Source organism: Budorcas taxicolor, chromosome 2 (assembly GCF_023091745.1).
Source record: "Budorcas taxicolor isolate Tak-1 chromosome 2, Takin1.1, whole genome shotgun sequence".
Taxonomy (NCBI): Eukaryota; Metazoa; Chordata; class Mammalia; order Artiodactyla; family Bovidae; genus Budorcas; species Budorcas taxicolor.
Window position 1 is genome coordinate 101,011,133 of NC_068911.1, and position 24,799 is coordinate 101,035,931.

The window sequence follows — 24,799 nt, forward strand, 5'->3', positions numbered from 1 at the left end:
TCATTGGTCTATCTGTCTAGAGTGGGAGCCAAGGAGGCAAATTAGAGTTTCATATTCTCTTCATGCTTCCAATCTGATGTGTTTGGTTGTTTTTCAGTCTCTTTCGAGACAAATGGCATAACCATCCTGTTTTTGTTATTCATTTCAGTCTCCAATATAGGCCAAGAACCTCAGTTTACTTTTCCTGTGTTTTCCCACTTTTTGTGTTTACCTGATTGACTTTGAACTTCTCCATAAGACCCACCGGCAATTTGCCTTCCTCTCTCCAACCAGCATTCATTCAATACGAGATTCCCTTTTAGATGACTAACACAATCCTCCTTATTGGGCTTCCCTGATGGGGAAGTTGGCAAAGAATCTGCCTGCAATGCAGGAGACCCCAGTTCAATTCCTGGGTCAGGAAGATCCCCTGGAGAAGGACTCCAGTATTCTTTGGTTTCCCTTGTGGCTCAGTTGGTAAAGAATCCATCCGCCTGCAATGTGGGAGACCTGGGTTCAATCCCTGGGTTGGGAGGATCCCCTGAAGAAGGGAAAGGCTACCCACTCCAGCACTCTGGCCTGGAGAATTCCATGGACTGTATAGTCCATGGGGTTGCAAAGAGTCTGACACGACTGAGCAACTTTCACTTTCACTTTCAATGCAATCCTGGTCAAGCCATGAGCAATAGAAAGGGATTATTTATTTCTATAGAACTCACTATAAAGATGATTTCCTAATTCGGCCACAGTTTCACTAACAATAAAACCATCTTTTTTCTGTCTTCTTGTTGTTCATCTTTTGTTCAATCTTGCTCTTTTCAGTGTTGAGAATTACTGAGCATTCAGTATGTTATGAGTCATTAAGGATGAATACCTAGTAACATCTTCACCTGGTTGCCATAATTCCCTGAGAATCACCTTGTAACTGATGATTCATCTTGTCACTTTAGGTTGAATTTATTGGGTGTGACCATCCTTTACTCAATATTCTAACTACCTTAGTTGACACGGGAATGACATTAGAGATTCCTTGATCAAGGAACCAGAGAATAACTATATGGATTTAAATGGCTCTATAACTCATCAGTATCTCGTGTTCAGCATTTAAAAGTAACATTTATTCTAGTAATGTGACCTAAATTCTATATATCCTCTTGGAATTCCCCATTAATAGAATTTTCACCAGCCAGCTTTTCTGAAAAGTATGACAAAATCAGACTTCTGAATGTTCCATGATCATTAGGAATTTGAGATTTTAACTGTTAGCAGAACAGGAATATAAATATAGAATGGAAAGATAACCAGCCCTTTTTTGAGCATGAGTGAAACAAAATGAAAATATTAAAATTAAAAGGTGGAACTTTGCATAAAATATGTCCTATTTAGCAAGGATAGCACTAGGACAGAAAAATCATATAGTATATTAACACTTTATAAAGGCAAATTTGGGCTTCCCTGTTGGCTCAGTCAATAAAGAATCTGCCTGCAATGCAGGAGACTCAGGTTCTATCCCTGGGTTGGGAAGATCTCCTGGAGAAGGAAATGACAAGCCACTCTAGCATTTGTGCCTGGGAAATCTCATGGACAGAGGATCCTCATGGTCTATAGTCCATGGAGTCTCAAGAATAGGACACAACTTAGCAACTAAACCACCAACCACCATCAAAGGCAAAATAGGGTATTCTTCTATGTTCATGCTGGACAAATGCATGATAAAAGATTGCTCCAGTGGTGTTAAAAAAGATAAATATGCTCCAAGAGGCTTTAGACAATTCATAATGGTTATTTTCTCCTATTGTCTCTCATGTTTATAGATTTAAGATTTACATTGACATGTCCACACCATTTGTTGATAAATTTACTTTTAAATACTGCCAAATCAAAAACAGCAATTTCATTTAACTTAAATGATACTGAAACACTTGAAAATTATATTGTGGTTTGGCTAGGATAAATCTTTATATTTTATCCATTTATAAATATTATTTGTATGGAATGTTTAGATTATGTTGTATTTGAGAGTACTTTTCATTTAACTTTAGGTAGCTATGAGATATCACTGTCTAGATGGATAGTATTTACTATTAGAGCAGAGAAATAAGGTACTGTAATATTTCAAAAGTTTAGTTTTTAAATCAATCAGTGAAAAGACTAATAATAAAGGTCATTAGAAATTTCTAAAGGTTCTGTGTTTAATTTGAGCCATATTTTCCTTCCTTAAGATCTCAGTAATCACACAGCAGATGGTGACTTGCAATTCTTGTTTCTTGGCATCTCATATTCTTTTTGAGAAGTTCAGTCTGTTTGCTTTTAACCCAAGCACAATTTAACAAAATGTGCTCACTAGTAAAACACAGAAGAAACAGTCATCTGTTAAAAACCCACATTTCCACTTGTTACCAGGTCTTAACGATGCTTTTACACATTGATGACATGTCTAGTTATAATCACCTTCAAATAGTTGTTTCTAGTCTTGATATAATACCCCTGAGAATTCCTTCTCACTTTTGGCTATGCACAATAAACCCGACCATGTCAAATTAATTATTACACTAGCTTCAGCTCAAAGTGATCAAGTTAATTGAAAGGCACAGAGCATACGTTATTTTCCTTGCTGTCTGTTCCCAATGAACTCTCTTACCTTTGTGTCACAATAATCCAGTAATATACTATTACACAGAAAATCCAAGCTAGCAGATTTAATATAAATGACAGAGTTTGTAACTTTCCTCAAAAGACATTTTAATCTAGCATCTCTCTAAATGTGCCGATTTATATTAACATTCTTCTTCAATTTTAAATCAAATTATATATGGTAAGGATACAGAGCAGCTGGAACTTTATTAAATTGCTGAAAAGAGTGAATATTGGTAGAGATCCTTTGAAAGAAAATTCTAACCCTATCTATTCAAGCAAACATATGTATACCTTAAGCTTCAATAGTTCTCAGTTCAGTTCAGTCTCTCAGTCATGTCCTACTCTTTGCAACCCCATGAATCGCAGCACGCCAGGCCTCCCTGTCCATCACCAACTCCCGGAGTTCACTCAGATTCACATCCATCGAGTCAGTGATGCCATCCAGCCATCTCATCCTCTGTTGTCCCCTTCTCCTCCTGCCCCCAATCCCTCCCAGCATCAGAGTCTTTTCCAATGCATCAACTCTTCACATGACGTGCCAAAGTACTGGAGTTTCAGCTTTAGCATCATTCCTTCCAAAGAAATCCCAGGGTTGATCTCCTTCAGAATGGACTGGTTGGATCTCCTTGCAGTCCAAGGGACTCTCAAGAGTCTTCTCCAACACACAGTTCAAAAAAATCAATTCTTCGGTGCTCAGCTTTCTTCACAGTCCAACTCTCACATCCATATATGACTACTGGAAAAACCTTAGTCGGCAAAATAATGTCTCTGCTTTTGAATATGCTACCTAGGTTGGTCATAACTTTTCTTCCAAGGAGTAAGCATCTTTTAATTTCATGGCTGCAGTCACCATCTGCAGTATTTCTTATTAAATTTTCAATAAAATGAGAGTTCATGTCCACCAAAAGATACATACAGGAATATTCATAATTTTTATTGTAATGGCCTAAAATTATTAACAAACAAAATAAAAAACACCAGTACAACGGTAAGCAAATTGATATATATTCATGAAATTAAATATTATCCAGAAATAAAAACAATTAATAACAGACATACAGAACAATATGGATACAGGGACATGATGTTGAATCAAGATCAGGAATTGAAGAGTACGATGATGTTTATGTGGATTTGTTTAAACTAATCTAACATTAGACATTAGAATAATGCTTATTCTAAGAGAAATACTAACTGGTAGATATCATAAGTGAACCTTCTACAGTTCTGGAAATATTCTAACACTATGGTAGTTAAACAGAGGCAGTGATAGATAAAATTCCAATGAACTGTATACTTAGGACTTGTGAAATTATATACCTATAAAAAGTAACAATAAAGTATGTTTAAAAATCTATATACTAATTAATACCTGATCATATTGATATGATTCCCAAATAATCTCAATATATACATACAGAAAACTCCACCAATTTGCTTTTGGCAATACTGTGGTTTGTTGTTTTGTTTTCTTCTAGTGTCCTGAATTTAGAAGGCCCAGGGACATTGCAGTTGACTGGGTTGCCGGAAATATCTATTGGACTGACCATTCTCGAATGCACTGGTTCAGTTACTACACTACTCACTGGACCAGTCTGAGGTACTCTATCAACGTAGGGCAGCTGAGTGGCCCCAACTGTACCAGACTCTTAACAAATATGGCTGGAGAACCCTATGCCATTGCTGTAAATCCTAAAAGAGGGTAGGTTAATAACATAGTTATTGATGTTTCTTGATATGATGATCCATTTTTAGAGATTGTCCCACCTGTGTTCTATAGTATTATCTCTGGATGAGTGTTCAACATATAATAGAGTCACAAGACTTATGAAAATCCCTCTACTCCTTATATAAAAAAAGAATGTCCGTTTCATACCAAATGGTGGTGAAAAATTTGTGTTTTTCTCTGAACAGTTGTATAAATGTACTTTATACATTTAGTGTCTGTATATGTTATGTGTACGTTCAGATTAATGAAACTGATATGAAAAGTGTAACCACTATTGTTAATCTAAAACAGATTTTTTGAGATGTAACATATAATGTTTAACCATTTTAAGTGTAGAGTATTAGTGATTTTGGCTATTTCTGGTAATAAAAAATGAAAGCATGTGTATAAACAAACTTTAAAAATTTAATACAAATATGGCCTTTATTTTACTTGATTTGTTTTTCTTTTTTATTATTTTATTTTTCATTTATAAGCAGTGGCCAAAAAAGAAATAAGGAAATGTTAAATAAAACTCCTAATCATCCATAAAGTGGATCATTAAATCCTGTGTAAAAAGAAGCAATTGTTTACATAATAGAATTATGCAGTGTGGTATCTTCTAAGTGAGAAAATTATTTCAGTTTGAGAAAATAGTTACTTTATCATAAAAGAAAACATATTGATGTATCAACCATGGTAAAATGAATTCTGTCACAATAAGAAGATGATTTCAAGTGTTAGAGATATTCTTCTTCTAAAGAAATTTTCAAAATTGAGCTTTGGGAATTAAGTGAACTACAGTTTATCCTGTTAAACAGTAACTCTCAAATTTTAGTAGGAAATATGGGCTTCCCTCATAGCTCAGTTGGTAAAGAATCTGCCTGCAATGCAGGAGACCGGGGTTCGATTCCTGGATCAGGAAGATCCCCTGGGGAAGGAAATGGCAACCCACTCCAGTAATCTTGCCTGGAAAATTCCATGGATAGAGGAGCCTGGTGGGCTACAGTCCATGGGATTGCAAAGAATTGGACACAACTGAGAGACTAACACTAGTGTGAGTGAGCGAGTGAAAGTCGCTCAGTCGTGTCCAACTCTTTGCAACCCCGTAGACTATACTGTCCCTGGAATTCTCCAGGCCAGAATACTGGAGTGGGTAGCCTTTCCCTTCTCCAGGGGATCTTCCCAACCCAGGGACTGAGCCCAGGTCTCCCGCATTGCAGGGGGATTCTTTACCAGCTGTGCTATCAGGGACTAATGTATGACTATTTAAAAACCTTGATTTCTATGGCCATCTCTTGGAGGTCTCTACTCTGTACATTTAGAGTTAGTCCCTTTATCAGGGACTCTAAGGTGATTCAAATGCACAGGATCTTTTCAGACCTTGTTTGGGGCTGTGCCAGTACTGTCACCAGGCTAATCAACTTGACCTATCTCTCCAGGATGATGTACTGGACTGTTGTCGGGGACCACTCCCACATAGAAGAGGCGGCCATGGATGGTACTCTGAGAAGAATTTTAGTACAAAAGAATTTACAGAGACCTACAGGTATGATATGTTTCCCACACTGTCTAAAATATGAAATAGCAGGGTGAGACAAATTGAGAGAATAGCATTGATCTTTATACATTCAGTTCAGTCAGTTCAGTTCAGTCGCTCAGTCGTGTCTGACTCTTTGCAACCCCATGAATCGCAGCACACCAGGCCTCCCTGTCCATCACCAACTCCTGGAGTTCACTCAGACTCGCATCCATCGAGTCAGGGATGCCATCCAGCCATCTCATCCTCTGTTGTCCCCTTCTCCTCCTGCCCCCAATCCCTCCCAGCATCAGAGTCTTTTCCAATGAGTCAACTCTTCGCATGACATGGCCAAAGTACTGGAGTTTCAGCTTTAGCATCATTCCTTCCAAAGAAATCCCAGGGTTGATCTCCTTCAGAATGGACTGGTTGGATCTCCTTGCAGTCCAAGGGACTCTCAAGAGTCTTCTCCAACATCACAGTTCAAAAGCATCAATTCTTAGGTGCTCAGCCTTCTTCAAGTCCAACTCTCACATCCGTACATGACCACTGGAAAAACCATAGCCTTGACTAGACAGACCTTAGTCGGCAAAGTAATGTCTCTGCTTTTGAATATGATATCTAGGTTGGTCTTAACTTTTCTTCCAAGGAGTAAGCGTCTTTTAATTTCATGGCTGCAATCACCATCTGCAGTGATTTGGGAGCCCCAAAAAACAAAGTCTGACACTGTTTCCACTGTTTCTCCATCTATTTCCCATGGAGTGATGGGACTGGATGCCATGATCTTCATTTTCTGAATGTTGAGCTTTAAGCCAACTTTTTCACTCTCCTGTTTTACTTTCATCAAGAGGCTTTTTAGTTCTTCTTCACTTTCTGCCATAAGGGTGGTGTCATCTGCATATCTGAGGTTATTGATATTTCTCCCGGCAATCTTGATTCCAGCTTGTGTTTCTTCCAGGCCAGCGTTTCTCATGATGTACTCTGCATATAAGTTAAATAAGCAGGGTGACAATATATAGCCTTGACGTACTCCTTTTCCTATTTGAAAGCAGTCTGTTGTTCCATGTTCAGTTCTAACTGTTGCTCCCTGACCTGCATACAGATTTCTCAAGAGGCAGGTCAGGTGGTCTGGTATTCCCATCTCTTTCAGAATTTTCCACTGTTTATTGTGATCCACACAGTCAAAGGCTTTGACATAGTCAATAAAGCAGAACTAGATGTTTTTTGGAACTCTCTTGCTTTTTCCATGATCCAGCAGATGTTGGCAATTTGATCTCTGGTTCCTCCGCCTTTTCTAAAACCAGCTTGAACATCAGGAAGTTCACAGTTCACGTATTGCTGAAGCCAGACTTGGAGGATTTTGAGCATTACTTTTCTAGCATGTGAGATGAGTGCAATTGTGCGGTAGTTTGAGCATTCTTTGGCATTGCCTTTCTTTGGAATTGGAATGAAAACTGACCTTTTCCAGTCCTGTGGCCGCTGCTGAGCTTTACAAATTTGCTGGCATATTGAGTGGAGCACTTTCACAGCATCATCTTTCAGGATTTGAAATAGCTCTACTGGAATTCCATCACCTCCACTAGCTTTGTTCGTAGTGATGCTTTCTAAGGCCCACTTGACTTCACATCCAAGATGTTTGGCTCTAGATGAGTGATCACACCATCGTGATTATCCAGGTAGTGAAGATCCTTTTTGTACAGTTCTGTGTATTCTTACCATCTCTTCTTAATATCTTCTGTTTCTGTTAGGTCCATACCATTTCTGTCCTTTATCGAGCCCATCTTTGCATGAAATGTTCCCTTGATATCTCTAATTTTCTTAAAGAGATCTCTAGTCTTTCCCATTCCGTTGTTTTCCTCTATTTCTTTGCATTTATACATTCCCGTGTGTAAAATAGGTAACTAGTGGGAAGCTGCTATATAGTACACGGAGCTCAGCTCGGTGCTGTGTGATGACCGAGAGTGGTGGGATGGGAGAGGTGGAAGGGGTAATCAAGAAGGAGGGAATATGTGTATATATATAGCTGATTCACTTTGTTGTACAACAGAAAGTAACAAAACATTGTAAAGTAATTATACTCCAATAATATAAAATAATGTGAAATAGTATGCTAAATATAATAATGTTGCCATGCTTTCTGGTTCCATTTGGGAATGTAGTCATTTTTGAAAGCAGACAAAATAATTTATAGTGTGACTTTATAAAAGTCATTAACATTTCATGTCATAGTTTCCCAACTTGAAACTCAGGTTCTTATCATACTGTTGGTGATATTATGGGGATGTTATTTGAAAATTACCTAAGTTATAAGGCTATTAGGATTTCACCTGCATGAAATTTTGATAATTTGTAGCACTGTGTTAGGATGTTTTTACAGCTATATGTTAATGATATTGGGAGAGATGGTTACCTGCTAGAGGGTGAGAGACTAAATGGACAGAGAGGTGGTAATATCCAAATAATTTTTGTGAAAGAAAGGTATAAAAGACATTCACAGCTTCTTTTTATTTAGCTTAAATCTCCTTTCCAGCATGTCATCTAAACCACCAGTCCATACTCTCTGTACTCCCCAGACTGCTTCAGAACTCAGCTTTTTTTCTGCATTCCTGTTCTTTCTCCCACGCCATTTTCCTCTCAGATCCCTTCTTCTACAGTACCCTTCCAACTTCTATGCACTTAGCTGAATCTTACCAATCAGTTTTGCTCTTTCTTTCTAATGTTTTTGGCCTCATGGCATATGGAAGCTTGGTTCCCCGCTGTCCTGTGCTCAGTCACTAAACTGCATGAGACTCTTTGTGACACCATGGACTGTAGCACAGCAGACTTCTCTGCCCATGGAATTCTCCTGGCAAGAATACTGGAGTGGGTAGCCATTTCCTTCTCCAGAGGATCTTCCCCAACCAGGGATCAAGCCTGTGTCTCTTATGTCTCCTGCATTGAGAGGCTGATTCTTTACCACTGAGCCACCTGGGAAGCCCCTTAGTTCTCCAACCAGGGATCAAACCCACAGCCCCTGCATTGGAAGCACCAAGTTCTAACCACCAGACCACCAGGGAAGTCTCTGAATTTTATCAGTCTTGTAAGGTCTAAATTTAGTCCTTCCTCAATAAAACATTTTCACAATGTAGAAGCCTCAGAGATTTTTGCTCCCTCCCCACTGTCAACCACTACGTCTGCATCAGAAGGACAGCATACATTTTCTATAGCACATGTTATTTAACAGTGAGGCTTTGCAGTCCTTTTCACTGTAGAAACTTTATATTTGATGTGTGTGTGTGTGTGTGTGTGTGTGTGTGTGTGTGTATATATAATATACATATATATATTTACTTTTAATGTACCTTCTGCCTTTTCCTCCAAAGAGATTGTTTTTACCCTTACAGAAGGTAGGAACGCTTGGGATTGAGTTCATTTATATAGATGTGTCTCTTGTCAATGATTTAACAAACACTAATTAAAGACTCAGCTGGTGCCAGAAATTTTTCCAAATGCTGAAGAAATAGTTCCTGTCCTTGTTAAGAGAATTCCGATTCTCATGAAACTGACTTTCCTATATTGGATAGAACATATAGGATACATCATGTCAGATGTATATTAAAACCATATAGGGTAAAAAAAAAAAAGAAAAACCATGAGGAATGCCTAGTTATGAGAGGGTACTATTTTAGTTATGATTATCAGAGAAGTCATCTCTAGAAAGGTGATATTTGAGAAGATAGCTGAATAAAGAGAGAGAGCAAGCTATGTGAATACGTGAGGAAAGAGCTTTCCAAGCAGAAAGAATGCAAGTCATGAGTTAGGAATGAATCTAGCACCTGAGGAAACCAGCACTGATGCTAGGACAGCGGGCCCTCCATATCCTTGGTAGGTTGAATTTGCTGAAGCTGCTGAGTCCGAGGGTTGAGTGTAATATGCCATTTTATGTAAAAGACTTGAGCATCCGTGAGTTCTGGTACCCACAGAGGATCCTATAACCAATCCCCTATGGATACCATAGGATGATTGTATGCCTTGAAGCGTATGAGCAACTGGAGATTGTGCATATGAGCTTATTCTCACGTGCTCATATTCTCATGAGCATGTGCTCCACATGAGCATATGGAGAATAGGATACATGGGAATGACAAGCTGACCAGAGGCAGATCATCTAGGACCTGAAACACTCTGATAAGGATTAGATTCTGTTCTGGCTTTAAGGGGGCACATTTGAGGGTATTGAGGAAAGTGGCATAATCTGTTCAAACACAGTTTTAGTTTTAAAGAACTTTTTTAACTTTTGACTAATTTTAGACTTATAGAAGATTCAGACAGTTGATTAAAAAAAAAAAATGTCTGATTTAACATCTTACATAGTCATAGTAAAGGCTTCCCTAATAGCTCACTTAGTGAAGAATCCACCTGCAATGCAGGAGATCCCAGTTTGATTCCTGGGTCGGAGGATTCGTTAGAGAAGGGATAGGCTACCCACTCCAGTATTCTTGGGTTTCCCTTGTGGCTCAGCTGGTAAAGAATCTGCCTGCAATGAGGGAGACCTGGGTTTGATCCCTGGGTTGGGAAGATCTCCTGGAGAAGGGAAAGGCTACCCACTCCAGTATTCTGGCCTGGAAACTGTATAGTCCATGAGGTCAGACACGACTGAGTGACTTTCACTTACTTTCACTTTCATAGTCATAGTATACATGGCATTATTTTCATTTTAAAGTATGACTCAGGAAGCTATTTCTAGAATTGCCAGTCTGAGATCCTTAGGAGGGAGCCTGAGACAGGGGTTTTTGGAAAGTTTGTTTATGAAGAGAATGCTATTCCCTGGTTATCATGTGTTGCACTTGTAGACATGGCCAACCTAAATCAATGAGATGGAGGGGTGTGTGTGTGTGTGTGTGCGCGCGCGCGCGCACACACGTGCTCAGTCATTCTGCTCTTTGTAGCCACATGGAGTGTAGCACACCATGCTCCTCTGTCCGTGGAATTGTTCTGGCAAAAATACTGGAGTAGGGTGCCATTTCCTAATCCAGGGAATCTTCCTGACCCAGGAATCGAACCCCACGTCTCTTGCATCTCCTGCATTGGCAGGCATATTTTTCACAACCAGCACCACCTGGGAAATCCTCAGATGAAGCTATCTCAGTGATTATTGTAAATTTTAGTTCTGCAGCTCAAAGCAGAACTAGAAACTTAGTTTGGGGAATTAACAACAGAAAGTTGATAATTTAAACTTGCTGGAGTTGTTAAGATGAATGAGGGAGGGTGAAACAAAGAAACTTCCTAGAGCAGAAAGGGCAGAAATGTGTGAGATGGTTATGTTTAGAAGAGTTAAGGTCAAAAGTGCAGACAACAGAGGTGTTTGAGCAATAGGAGCAAAGCAACAGAATTCAGTGTCACAGTAGTTGACAGAAGAGTTTCAAAAGGAAGATGATATACCCAATTGGACATAGCATAGTACCTTACACGAATAAATACAGAGTAGTAGAAAGAGTCTTAGCCTTGAATTTATATAGGCTTGTGTTAAAACGGAGCAAACTGTATAAACTTTTGAACACTGAAGTCCTCACTTGTAAATTGCATATGATAATATTTACCTTATGGAGAATTGATATAATTCATTTAAATCAGATATTAAAACCAACGTAAATGAATTGGTATAATTTCTTGAATATCTAAGAGGCTAAGAATAACTATAGGACTAATAAGCCATGTATTAATACTAAAACCTTACATTTTTATCTTATATAATGTTCACCATAACCCCCTCCTCCAGGGGATCTTCCAACCCAGGGATTGAACCCAGGTCTCCCACATTACAGGTGGATTCTTTACTGTTTGAGCCACCAGGGAAGCCCATAATTCCCTAATAGCAACTTAAAAAAAAAATATTATCCACATTTATAAATATCATTTAGTATACTGTGTTGACTAGTATTCTCATTTTATATGTTCAATTTCTAAAAGATTTTTAAAAATCCATAAGATATGTATAAAATCTATTGCTTTATCTATTGCCCACCTGCTTATTGAATTTCTTAATATTGAGATGCTAGTCTTGTATTATTAGGGAGGATTTTATTCCATCAAGGAGAAATATCTCTCACTATTATCTTTTCATCTCTCTTAAATTTATAGTGATTAATAACTCTTCAGTAATGTGAGCCAAATGTTACTGATATACCAATAAATAAAAAATAATATCAGAAGACTTTTAGGAAATTATAGATAATTTAGATTTCAGAGAAAGCAATGGCAACCCACTCCAGTACTCTTGCCTGGAAAATCCCATAGGCGGAGGAGCCTGGTGGGCTGCAATCCATGGGGTCACTAAGAGCTGGACACAACTGAGAGACTTCACTTTCATGCATTGGAGAAGGAAATGGCAACCCATTCCAGTGTTCTTGCCTGGAGAATCCCAGGAACGGGGGAGCCTGGTGGGCTGCTGTCTATGGGGTCGCACAGAGTTGGACACGACTGAAGCGACTTAGCAGCAGCAGCAGCAGCAAATAGCATGTTACTAGAAAGTAACAAGGGAAAGTTGGTAATTGTTCGGCATCTGTAGTACATATATATAATATATTATATTATATACATTATATTAATATGCTAGAGAAAATGTGCACTTATGCAAATATATTTTATAAGATGTCCTTCCATACAAATACATTAATTGCTTATGGTTTCTTAGAAACATCTTAGATTTATGTATACCTGTATTATCTCTTTTCTTAGTGTATGTTTATAAATATTTGCCCTGACTCCAAAGTTGTGAAACTGAAATGAGTAACTATAATAATACCTCTTTTTCTCTCCAAGTGTAATATCTTATTATTTACATCTAGGGTTTAGAGAAAATGCTATTTTTCCTTTACACAAACATGAAGACTATGTGCACTAGGATCCAGTGCATTTGGTTATGCTCTGTACCTCAGTAGAGTGTAAGTGATACTAGTATCATGAACAGCAATAGGAGTAGATATAAACTTCTCTATCCCTTTATGTAACTCCTGTGCATTCAAAGGTTAGAACTGTACTATCTGATCGTATAGTTAGCACACCACCCAGGTAGACCTGCATTTGTTCACCATCAGCACTGCCATTGTGTACTTTACAAAATCAAAAGGATAACTCAATTCTCTGGGCATAGAAAGCACTGCTTATCTCCATACTTGGTTCTCAATCACCTATTGCTTTAATGATATATAATCATTGACTCTTTAATGCTTTAATGTATAATCTATATGCCCAACAAGATCATAAACAGCTTAAACCAACACCATTATGAATATTCTTGATATATCCCCTATAATTAGTATATGAATATTACCTATAATTAGTATATGTTCAGTTACTGAGTCTTGTCCAAATCTTTGCGACTCCATGGATTGCAGCATGTCAGACTTCCCTGTCCATCACCAACTCCCAGAGCTTACTCAAACTCATATCCATCAAATTGATGATGACATCCAATGATCTCATCCTCTGTCAATCCCTTCTCCTCCCACCTTCAATCTTTCCCAGCATCAGGGTCTTTTCTAATGAGTCAGTTCTTCAAATCAAGTGGCCAGAGTACTGGAGTTTCAGCTTCAGCATCAGTCTGTCCAGTGAATATTCAGCACTGATTTCCTTTAGGATTGACTGGTTGGATCTCTTTGCAGTCCAAGGGACTCTCATAAGTCTTTTCAAGCACCACAGTTCAAAAGCATCAAATCTTTGGTGCTCAACTTTCTTTATAGTCCAACTCTCACATCCATACATGACTATTGGAAAAACCATAGCTTTGACTAGACAGACTTTTGTTGGCTAAGTAAAATCTCTGCTTTTTAACATGCTGTCTAGGTTGGTCATAGCTTTTTTTCCAAGGAGCAAGCATCTTTTAATTTCATGGCTGAAGTCCCCATCCGCAGTGATTTTGGAGCCTCAAAAAATAAAGTCTCTCATTGTTTCCACTGTTTCCCCATCTATTTGTCATGAAGTGATGGGACTGGATGCCACGATCTTTGTTTTCTGAATGTTGAGTTTTAAGCCAACTTTTTCACTCTCCTCTTCCACTTTCATCAAGAGGCTCTTTTGTTCTTCTTCACTTTCTGCCATAAGGGTGGTGTCATCTGCATATCTGAGGTTAGTGATATTTCTCCCAGCAATCTTGATTCCAGCTTGTGCTTCATCCAGCCCAGCATTCCTCATGATGTATTCTGCATATAAGTTAAATAAGCAGGGTGACAGTATATAGCCTTGACGTACTCCTTTTCCTATTTGGAACCAGTCTGTTGTTCCATGTCCAGATTTAACTGTTGCTTTTTGACCTGTGTGCAGATTTCAGGAGGCAGAGCAGGTGGTTGGGTTTTCCCATCTCTTGAAGAATTTTCCACAATTTGTTGTGATCCACACAATCAAAGGCTTTGGCGTAGTCAATAAATCAGAAGTAGATGTCTTTCTGGAACTCTCTTGCTTTTGTGATGATCCAACGGATGTTGGCAATTTGATCTCTGGTTCCTCTGCCTTTTCTAAATCTAGCTTGAATATCTGGAAGCTCATGGTTCACATACTGTTGAAACCTGGCTTGGAGATTTTTTGAGTATTAATTTGCTAGTGTGTGAGATGACAATTGAGTGGTAGTTTGAACATTCTTTGGCATTGCCTTTCTTTGGGACTGGAATAAAACCTACCTTCTTCAGTCCTATGGCCACTGCTGAATTTTCCAAATTTGCTGTCTTATTGAGTGCAGCACTTTCACAGCATCATCTTTTAAGATTTGAAATAGCTCAGTTGGAATTCCATCACCTCCACTAGCTTTGTAGTGGTGCTTTCTAAGACCTGCTTGACTTCACATTCCAGGATGTCTGGCTCTAGGTGAGTAATCACACCATTGTGGTTATCTGGAGGTAAGTCATGAAGATCTTTTTAGTTTAGTTCTTTGTATTCTTGCCACCCTTTCTCAATATCTTATGCTTCTGTTAGGTCCATAAAATTTCTGTCCTTTATTGTGTCCATCTTTGCATGACAAGTTCCCTTGGTATCTCTTAATTTTCTTGAAGTGATATCTAGTCTTTCCCATGCTAATATTTTCCTCTATTTCTTTGCATTGATCACTGAGGAAGGCTTTCTTATCTCTCCTTGCTATTCTTTGGAACTCTGCATTCAAATGGGTATATCTATCTTTTTTCTCCTTTCCCCTTCACTTCTCTTCTTTTCTCAGATATTTGTAAGGCCTCCTCAAGACAACCATTTTGCCTTTTTGCATTTCTTTTTCTTGGGGATGATCTTGATCACTGCCTCCTATACAATGTCAGGAAGCTCTGTCCATAGTTCTTCAGGCATTCTGTCTGTCAAATCTAATCCCTTGAATCTATTTCTCACTTCCACTGTACAATCGTAAGGGATTTGCTTTAGGTCATACCTGAATGCTCTAGTGGTTTTCCCCAGTTTCTTCAATTTCAGTCTGAATTTGGCAATAAGGAGTTAATGATCTGAGCCATAGTCAGCTCCTGGTCTTGTTTTTGCTGACTATATAGAGCTTCTCCATCTTTGGCTGGAAAGAATATAATCAATCTGATTCGATTTTAACCATCTGGTGATGTCCATGTGTAGAGTCTTTTCTTGTGTTGTTGGAAGAGGGTGTTTGTTATGACAAGTGCATTCTCTTGGGAAAACTCTGTTAGCTTTTGACCTATTTTGTTTTGTACCCCAAGGTTAAATTTGCCTGTTACTCCAGATAGCTCTTGACTTCCTACTTTTGCATTCCAGTCCCCTATAAAGATGAGGACATATTTTTTGGGTATTATTTCTAGAAGGTCTTGTAGGCCTTCATGGAACCGTTCAACTTCAGCTTCTTCTGCATTAGTGGTCAGGGCACTTGGATTGCTGTGATATTGAATAGTTTGCCTTGGTAATGAACAGAGATAATTTTGTCATTTTTGAGATCACATTCCAGTACTGCATTTTTGACTCTTTTTGACTATGATAGCTACTCTATTTCTTTTAAAGGATTCTTGCCCACGGTAGTAGATATAATGGTCATCTGAGTTAAATTCACCAATTCCAGTCCATTTTAGTTCACTGATTCCTAAAATGATGTCAACATTCACTGTTGTCATCTCCTGTTTGATTACTTCCAATTTGCTTGATTTGTGGACCTAACATTCCAGGTTCCTATGCAGTATTGCTCTTTATAGCATTGGGCTTTACTTCCGTCACCCATCACATCCACAACTGTATGTTGTTTGTGCTTTGGCACCATCTCTTCATTCTTTCTGGAGCTATTTCTCCACTCTTCTCCAGTAGCATATTGGGCACCTACTGATATGGGGAGTTCATCTTTCAGTGTCATTCCTTTTTGCATTTTTGTACTGTTCATGGGGTTCTCAAGGCAAGAATACTGAAGTGGTTTGCCATTCCATGCTCCAGTGGACCATGTTTTGTCAGGACTGCCCACCAAGACCCGCCCATCTTGGCTGGCCCTACATGGCATGGCTCATAGTTTCACTGAGCTTGACAGGGCTGTACTCCATGTGATCAGTTTGGTTAGTTTTCTGTGACTGTGGTTTTCATTCCCTCTGCCCTCTGATGGATAAGGATAAGAGGCTTATGGACACTTCCTGATGGGAGAGAATGACTGGGGGAAACTGGGTCTTGTTCCTATGGGCAGGGCCATGCTCAGTAAAACTTTAATCCAATTTTCTATTGATGGGTGGGGCTGTGTTCCATCCCTGTTATTTGACCTGAGGCCAAACTATGGTGGAGGTAATGAAGACAATGGTGACCTCTTTTAAAAGGTCCCATGCCTGTACTGCTGCACTCAGTGCCCCTGACCCCTCAGCAGAGCACTTTCGACCCATGCCTCTGCCGGAGACTCTTGGACACTCATGGGAAAGTCTGGGTCAGCCTCTTATGGGGTCATTGCTCCTCTCTCCTGGGTTCTGGTGCACACAAGGTTCTGTTTGTGCCCTCCAAGAGCCTGTTTCCCCAGTTCTGCATAAGTTCTAGTGGCTCTATGGTGGGGTTGATGGCAACTTCCTCCAAGAGGGCTGATGCCATACCCAGGTCTGCTGCACCCAGAGCCCCTGCCCCTGCAGCAGCTCACTGCTGAACTGTACCTTTGCAGGAGACATTCAAACACAGTTCTAGCTCAGTCTCAGTGGGGTCTCGGGGTGCTGGTACACACAAGGTTTGAGCCCTCTGAGCGTCTAAGGCGGTTAACATGTTTATTTCTAATTGTGATTTCTCCCCTCCTACCATCTTGTTGAAGTTTCTCCTTTGCCCTTGGACTTGGGGTATCTCTTTTGATGGGATCCAACATTCTCCAACCGATGATTTTTCAGCAGTGAGTTGTAGTTTTGGAGTTCTTGTAGAAGAAGATAAGCACATGTCCTTCTGCTCCGCCATCTTATACCACTCTCCTCAAGACTAATTATGTGTTGAATGAGTGAAGATATGAATGCATACCATTTTTAATACTCTAACCTATGTTATGGTATTAAGTTCTCTTTTCACAAATGTTTTAGGCCCAATATTAAATGCAAGAAGCATAATCTATATTCTGATTCACTCAATTGTGTGGTGGGTGAGTAGGATGTACCATAAGAATAGGAACATGATCTGTTTCAATCTTTGTTACATACTAGGACCTGACAGTGTGTGATGCAAGGGAGGTGCCTTACAAATATGTATTAATTAATTTCTTTTAAAAATTAATGCTTTTCATTTTTCCCTCCAAGAGAAGGGCATCAAGAGAAGGGCATGTCGATTACATGAGTTTGGTTTAAATACCATATTATTTGATATCCAAAAGCTTATTTGTGTTACTTTTAGATCCTCTCAGATTGTGGCAGTTGCTGACTAAACAGAAAAATAAAGAAGTACATACTGGCCTGATATAGTTATAATTATTTGTTTCACTCAGCAAATCCTTTGTCCTTGGCCAACAAAAGATCCCTAATTAAATGAGATAGATAAAAACTTAAGGACTATTTTTCAATTCCTTGACACATTATTTTGCTAACACTTATAAATAACTGTGTGTGTGTGTGTATGTGTGTGTGTGTGTGTATATATATATATCAGTTCAGTTCAGTCACTCAGTCATGTCTGACTCTCTGCGACCCAATGAATTGCAGCACGCCAGACCCCCTGTCTATCACCAACTCCCGGAGTTCATTCAAACTCATGTCCATCGAGTCAGTGATGCTTTCCAGCCATCTCATCCTCTGTCGTCCCCTTCTCCTCCTGTCCCCAGTCCCTCCCAGCATCAGAGTCTTTTCCAATGAGTCAACTCTTCACATGACGTGGCCAAAGTACTGGAGTTTCAGCTTCAGCATCAGTCCTTCCAAAGAACACCCAGGACTGATCTCCTTTAGAATGGACTGGTTGGATCTCCTTGAAGTTCAAGGGACTCTCAAGAGTCTTCTCTAACACCACAGTTCAAAAGCATCTGTTCTTCAGTGCTCAGCTTTCTTCACAGTCCAACTCTCACATCCATACGTGACCACTGGAAAAACCATAGCCTTGACTAGATGGATCTTTGTTGGCAAAATAATGTCTGCTTTTGAATATGCTATCTAGGTTGGTCATAACTTTCCTTTCAAGGAGTATGTGTCTTTTAATTTCATGACTGCAGTCACCATCTGCAGTGATTTTGGAGCCCCAGAAAACAAAGTATGACACTGTTTCCACTGTTTACCCATCTAATTCCCATGAAGTGATGGGACCAGATGTTATGATCTTAGTTTTCTGAATGCTGAGTTTTAAGCCAACTTTTTCACTCTCCTCTTTCACTTTCATCAAGAGGCTCTTTAGTTCTTCATTTTCTGTCATAAGGGTGGTGTCATCTGCATATCTGAGGTTATTGAAATTTCTCCTGGCAATCTTGATTCCAGCTTGTGCTTCTTCCAGCTCAGCGTTTCTCATGATGTACTCTGCATAGAAGTTAAATAAGCAGGGTGACAATATACAGCCGTGATGTACTCCTTTTCCTATTTGGAACCAGTCTGTTGTTCCATGTCCAGTCCTAACTGTTGCTTCCTAACGTGCATATAGGTTTCTCAAGAGGCAGGTCAGGTGGTCTGGTATTCCCATCTCTTTCAGAATTTTCCACAGTTTATTGTGATCCACACAGTCAAAGGCTTTGGCATAGTCAATAAAGCAGAAATAGATGTTTTTCTGGAACTCTCTTGCTTTTTCAATGATTCAGCGAATGTTGGCAATTTTATCTCTGGTTCGTCTGCCTTTTCGAAAACCAACTCGAACATCTGGAAGTTCAGGGTTCACATATTGCTGAAGCCTGGCTTGGAGAATTTTGAGCATTACTTTACTAGCATGTGAGATGAGTGCAATTGTGCAGTAGTTTGAGCTTTCTTTGGCGTTGCCTTTCTTTAGGATTGGAATAATATGTATGTGGGGGAAACCCAGTAGCTCAGTGGTAAAGAATCTGCTTACCAAGTAGGAGATGCATGTTCAATCCCCGGGTTAGGAAGATCCCATGTAGAAGGGATCTTCAGCACACTCCAGTATTCTTGCCTGGGAAATCCCATAGACAAAGGAGCCTTGTGAGCTATAATCCAGGTGTCACAAAGAGTCAGACAGGACTGAGTAGCTGAGCACACAAACTCACACACAAGCACATATATGAGTAAAAATAACTTTAACATATTCTAATATCCAAAACCTTTTATAGGCAACTTCTCAGAAATTACTTTAAAAAATTTGTTTTAATAAATTTGACATAGTGGTAAATATCTTTAGCTTTTTTTTTGGACCCCTTTTATCACCTCTTAAATCAAGAATAGGGTATTGCACACTTGCTTGTTATTACTACCTTACAAATCTCAGCTTTCCTATAACATGAAATCTACATAATCTCTTTCTCCCTTTCTGAAAACATAATTTATTTCTCTTCCCCAGGTCTTCTCTGTTAAACATCATATTGGGATTATGGCCAGTTCTCATAAGATTTTGCTTTTGCCATTTTCCGTCTTCTTTTTAGACCACAGTAGAAATAGGGGAACTAGTAGAAGGATCTTAGAAAAATTTAAAGTTAAAGGTTGATTTAAAAATCCCTAAAATGTAAACTTAGTCTTGATATCATGGGAGATGTTAAAAAAAAAAATGATTAGGGCCATTATCATGTCCTCCTAAAACTTATCAGGACTTTTTTTCTTATAAGACTTTCAAATTGTCTTTCTATTATGCTCGATTAGAACAAGTAGACATTTTACTTTAAATTTTCTGTACTTTCACTGACTTGGTTCCAAATATTCACCATTCCCAGTTCAGATAAGAATGACTCTCCTGGGAACTGATTTTTTTTCCCACTTTATTTTGTCTTTATTAAAGACAAAAAAGATTGATATTTTAAAGATATAGAAATGGACTTGTTCTTTCATATAAACTTGACTCACCTCTGTAACAAAAAGTTAGTTGATTTCTTCTTTAACTTTTTAATTTAAAAGACTGTCTCTTTTATTAAATGGCTTAGGGAAAAATCAAAGTCATTGATTTGTGGATTTAGGGGAATATAAATCCCACTCATCTAAAAGCTTGTGGTAAAATTTTTACCTAGATGTAATTTTATCCAAAATAGTACAATATTGGACTATAGCTGTATGTGTCTTAAGCCTAGACTAATAGTGCAATATATGACACGTTTGAAAAATTTTTACTGCTGCTGAATCTGACAAAACAATATTGGTAATTAAATTAGATTAATACCTATTGTTTTCTTCATTTCTATGATTAACAAATTTAATATTTAAATGTAAAGATCAATTTGGTTGAGAACAACTTTTTTTTTTTTATCTACTACTTTATTGTATAACACTAGTAGAAGGAAAAGAAAAGCATTTTAAATCTTTTGTAGACAATGATTTTGAAGTAGAATGATGACAGTAAGAAGTTGGATCATTTTATGTTTCACGTTCCTCATAATTACACATGAAAAAGCTAAGACCTAATATCCACCATAACTCCAAATAGCAAATTAATCATTGAGCAGAGACTAGTAAAACATGGGCCACTTGTTTTAATTGGTAAGTCATTTCTCAAAGGCTGATTGGACATAGAACATTTTTATATTATACCTGAGAAATATTTTTATTTAGTTTAATTACATTTGGGATAAACACATACATTACTGAAAAATCATTCCCAAATGATTTTCACCTTGATATGTTTTCATTTTGATTGTTTAATTATGATCCATCTACAAGAAAGTACAATTAGTGTAAACTCAAAAATACTTTTCATTCGGTTGCCTTGCCTTTAAGATGGCATTAAATTTCCTCAATTTTTTTTTTTTTTTTATTGAATGATCTCATTCAGAAAGCTTTTTAGCATGCAGATGTTAAAGGTAATTTGATTACCTTGTAGTTTCAAAGTGTGTCATATATCATATCTAAAGACTAGCTATGTTGTAAAAATTGAATATCTACAGCAACAAAGATTTATTATAGAATTCATATGTTACAGGTCTTTTCTAAACTGAAGGAAGTTTACCTAAGGTATTCCATGCATTGATGATATTTGTGCAAGAAGACACTGACTAGATCTCAATTATATTATGAAATTAAAAATTGAATAAATAGAAAAACATTGTTTTTTTACTGCATGTCATTTTAGTCCAGTGGTATTCATTAACAGATACTGATAATAAAGAGAAAGATGGCAGTCTCAGAGCAATTAATGATTAGAGTAAAAAATTAGAGTGAAAAATGTAAGTACAACAAGAAACTTAATTAAGGAATTTACTATTCATTATTCCTATTGTAAACATCAATCTTTAGTCAATTTAAACTTCAGCATGCACACAGGTGTCTCATAACACTATAGACCAACTCAAGTTGGTGAAAATATCTTATGATTAAGCTCATGAACCTTTTATTTTCTGCAAAATGCACCTTCATGAAAAGATTCAAAATATAGCTAATTACCTGGAATTATTTTAAATAATGGTTGGATAAATGATTTAAATGATGAGTTAATTCTGTGTGTACTATAAAGATTAAAAAAAAGTCACAGGAAAGTCTTCTAGAAAACAACCATAATTAAGAAAATAGTAAGAGTAGAAAAGAGGGGTATTTAGAATGGCTTTTCCTACATGAAGTAAAAATATTTTTTGCTACACTGTATTACATAAATTCTGTGTAATTTATAAACACATATTTCAAATAAAGATTAAATTATTTCATTTTTTTCTGATTTTTGCACTACCATGATACAGACTATGTAATTTCTAAGATGTTTGAAAAACAATTTCAATTATAACAATACATTAAAGGGAAGAAACATAATTTGAAATAATCTCAAATATATTGCTGTCATTTGTCTGTGCATGTTGATTTTACAGGTCTGGCTGTGGATCATTTCAGTGAACGGATATACTGGGCTGATCTTGAACTCTCTGTTATTGGCAGCGTTCTGTACGATGGTTCTGATTCCGTAATCTCTGTCACCAGCAAACAAGGTTTGTGAACTGCTTTTGTGTCTGCCTTTAATTACCACTGAGCGTATTAAATAATGAAACCTAGTCAATTATGAAAGCCTTACATTCTATGTTTCCTCAGTTTATGTCTCTTTTCAGCTTACTGTGTACAGTTTTGTGTGTCTGTTTGCCTGGGTACTCAGTCATGTCCAACTCTTTGTGACCCCACAGACTGTAGCCTACCAGGCTTCTTTGTCCATGGGATTTCCCAGGCAATAATATTAAAGTGGGTTGCCATTTTTTTCTCCTGGGGATCTTCCCCATTCAGGAAACAAACTTGTGTCTCCTACATCTCCTTCATTGTCAGGTAGATTCTTTACCACCTGCGAATCTCATTTCAACTTGTAGCTCTTAATATTCATCGCAATTTTCATTCCTACTACTTAGAATAACAAAGAGGCCACACCAGAAGAACTTCTTGACTTCAGGACAAATATGATGCATTGCTACTGGATTCAGAAAATATTCATTCTGTTTGTTGCTTCTGTGGATGTTCTTTTCTGAGCAGAAGACTTCAAGTAGTCAAGATTAGTGCCTGGGAACACTAATTTTTATTTCAAATTGCAATGATAAGTAGGAAGTGAGTTACTATATAGTAAAACATCATAGTAACATTTATTATTAGAGGTAATTGATAGGGACACTCTCATCCATGGGAAAAGCAATGTGTAAAAAATGGGAGTGTACTTTTATAAGTGACTGGAGAATCTACCGGTGCTCTTCTTTCACGGCACCCTTTTTATCTCCATCTCTATGTCTATCTTCTCTTTTTCACTCTCCTTCTTTACCCCCTTCTGTGACTCACACTTTCCTTGCCAGGGAATCTCAGTTCTTTCTGCTTAATTTATTTCCCTTCTTTTTCTCTTTCTCTTTCTTACCAAAACCCCTTAGCTATTTACCACAATTTGTCCACAATTTATACTTGAAATTTTATATTTGCATACTAGTTTACAAGTAAGTAAATAAGTTTTACTTATTTGCTGCTTTGCTTCCTGTTCTTTTTTCTTTCTTTCTTAAGCAAAAGCAGAGAAGTTGCTAGAAGAATAATTGCATTGAACTTTCACTGTGCCCTTACTAGAAGGGTATGTTTTTTGTATAATAACACTAAATGGGAAAAAAATTCAACATTCATGTAATTGATTACAAAAATTAACCCATTTTAGCTCAAGTGTATATTTTACTATTTCAAGAAACAATAAAGAAAAATATATATTAAAATGCATTTCATGTTTTACAACATTTAGATAATAAGTAAAATATAAATGCTGTTATTTCACTTTTTATCAATTTCAGTACCAAAGTTATATATTTTTATTAAAAATTCTCTAAAAATAACCATTTTGTAAAATATGAGAAATTATTATTACTGTTATTCTCAGCCAAACTAATTGTATATATGATTGATATTCACCAATTTTTTTTCTTTACACTGTTTTTAAAATAGACAATAGAATGTCTATTTGGGGGGATAATTTTACTATTCAAATTTTGCTATTGAAATTTACTATTACTATTTGAATTTACTATTCAAATTTTCAAATAATTTTACTATTCAAAACTGACTTATGATTGATTAAAATTATTGTTCAGACAATTAATTTGACCATTACTTTTATACAGCGGCAGTGACAAATAGATTCAAGGGATTAGATCTGCTAGACAGGATGCCTGAAAACTATGGATAGAGGTTCATAACACCATACAAGAAGCAGTAACCAAAACCATCCCCAAGGAAAAGAAATGCAAGAAGGCAAAGTGGTTGTCTAAGGAGGCCTTACAAATAGCTGAGAAAAGCAAAGAAGTAAAAGGCAAAGGAGAAAAGGAAAGATATACCCAACGGAATGCAGGCTTCCAGAGAAGAGCAGGGAGAGACAAGAAAGTCTTAAGTAAACAATCCAAAGAAATGGAGGAAAACAACAGAATGGGAAATACTAGGAATCTCTGCAAGAAAATTGGAGATACCAAAGGACTAGTCCATGCAAAGACTGGCACAATAAAACACAGAAATGGTAGGAACTTAATGAATCAAAAGAGATTAAGAAGAGGTAGCAAGAATACAGAAGAACTATACAGAAACGTTCTTGATGACCTGGATAACCATGACGGTGTGGTCACTCAACAAGAGCCAGGCAACCTAGAGTGTGAAGTCAAGTGGGCTTTAGGGAGCATCTTTATGAGCAAAGCTAGTGGAAGAGATGGAATTCAGCTGAGCTACTTCAAATCCTAAAAGATGATACTGTGAAATTGCTGTACTTTAAAGTCAGCAATTGGAAAACTCATCAGTGGCCACAGAATTGGAAAAGGTCAGTTTTCAATCCAATTCCAAAGAGAGGCAATGCCAACGAATGTGCAAACTAGCATACAATTGCACTCATTTCATATGCTAGCAAGGTAATCCTCAAAATCCTTCATGCCAAACTTCAACAGTATGTGAACCGTGAACTTCCAGATGTTCAAGCTGGATTTAGAAAAGGCAGAGGAACCAGAGATAAAATTG

The 24,799-nt window shown here is 37.6% G+C and overlaps 1 protein-coding gene across 1 annotated transcript in view; it reads left to right on the forward strand.

The window, feature by feature from the left end:
* Window positions 1-24,799, forward strand: part of LRP1B (LDL receptor related protein 1B) — a 1,834,206-nt gene that overhangs the window by 1,691,341 nt on the left and 118,066 nt on the right. The window contains exons 78-80 of the mRNA XM_052653145.1: window positions 4,095-4,318; window positions 5,767-5,873; window positions 22,168-22,284. Coding sequence (XP_052509105.1) covers window positions 4,095-4,318; window positions 5,767-5,873; window positions 22,168-22,284 — 448 coding nt within the window. The remainder of the gene's footprint in view (window positions 1-4,094; window positions 4,319-5,766; window positions 5,874-22,167; window positions 22,285-24,799) is intronic.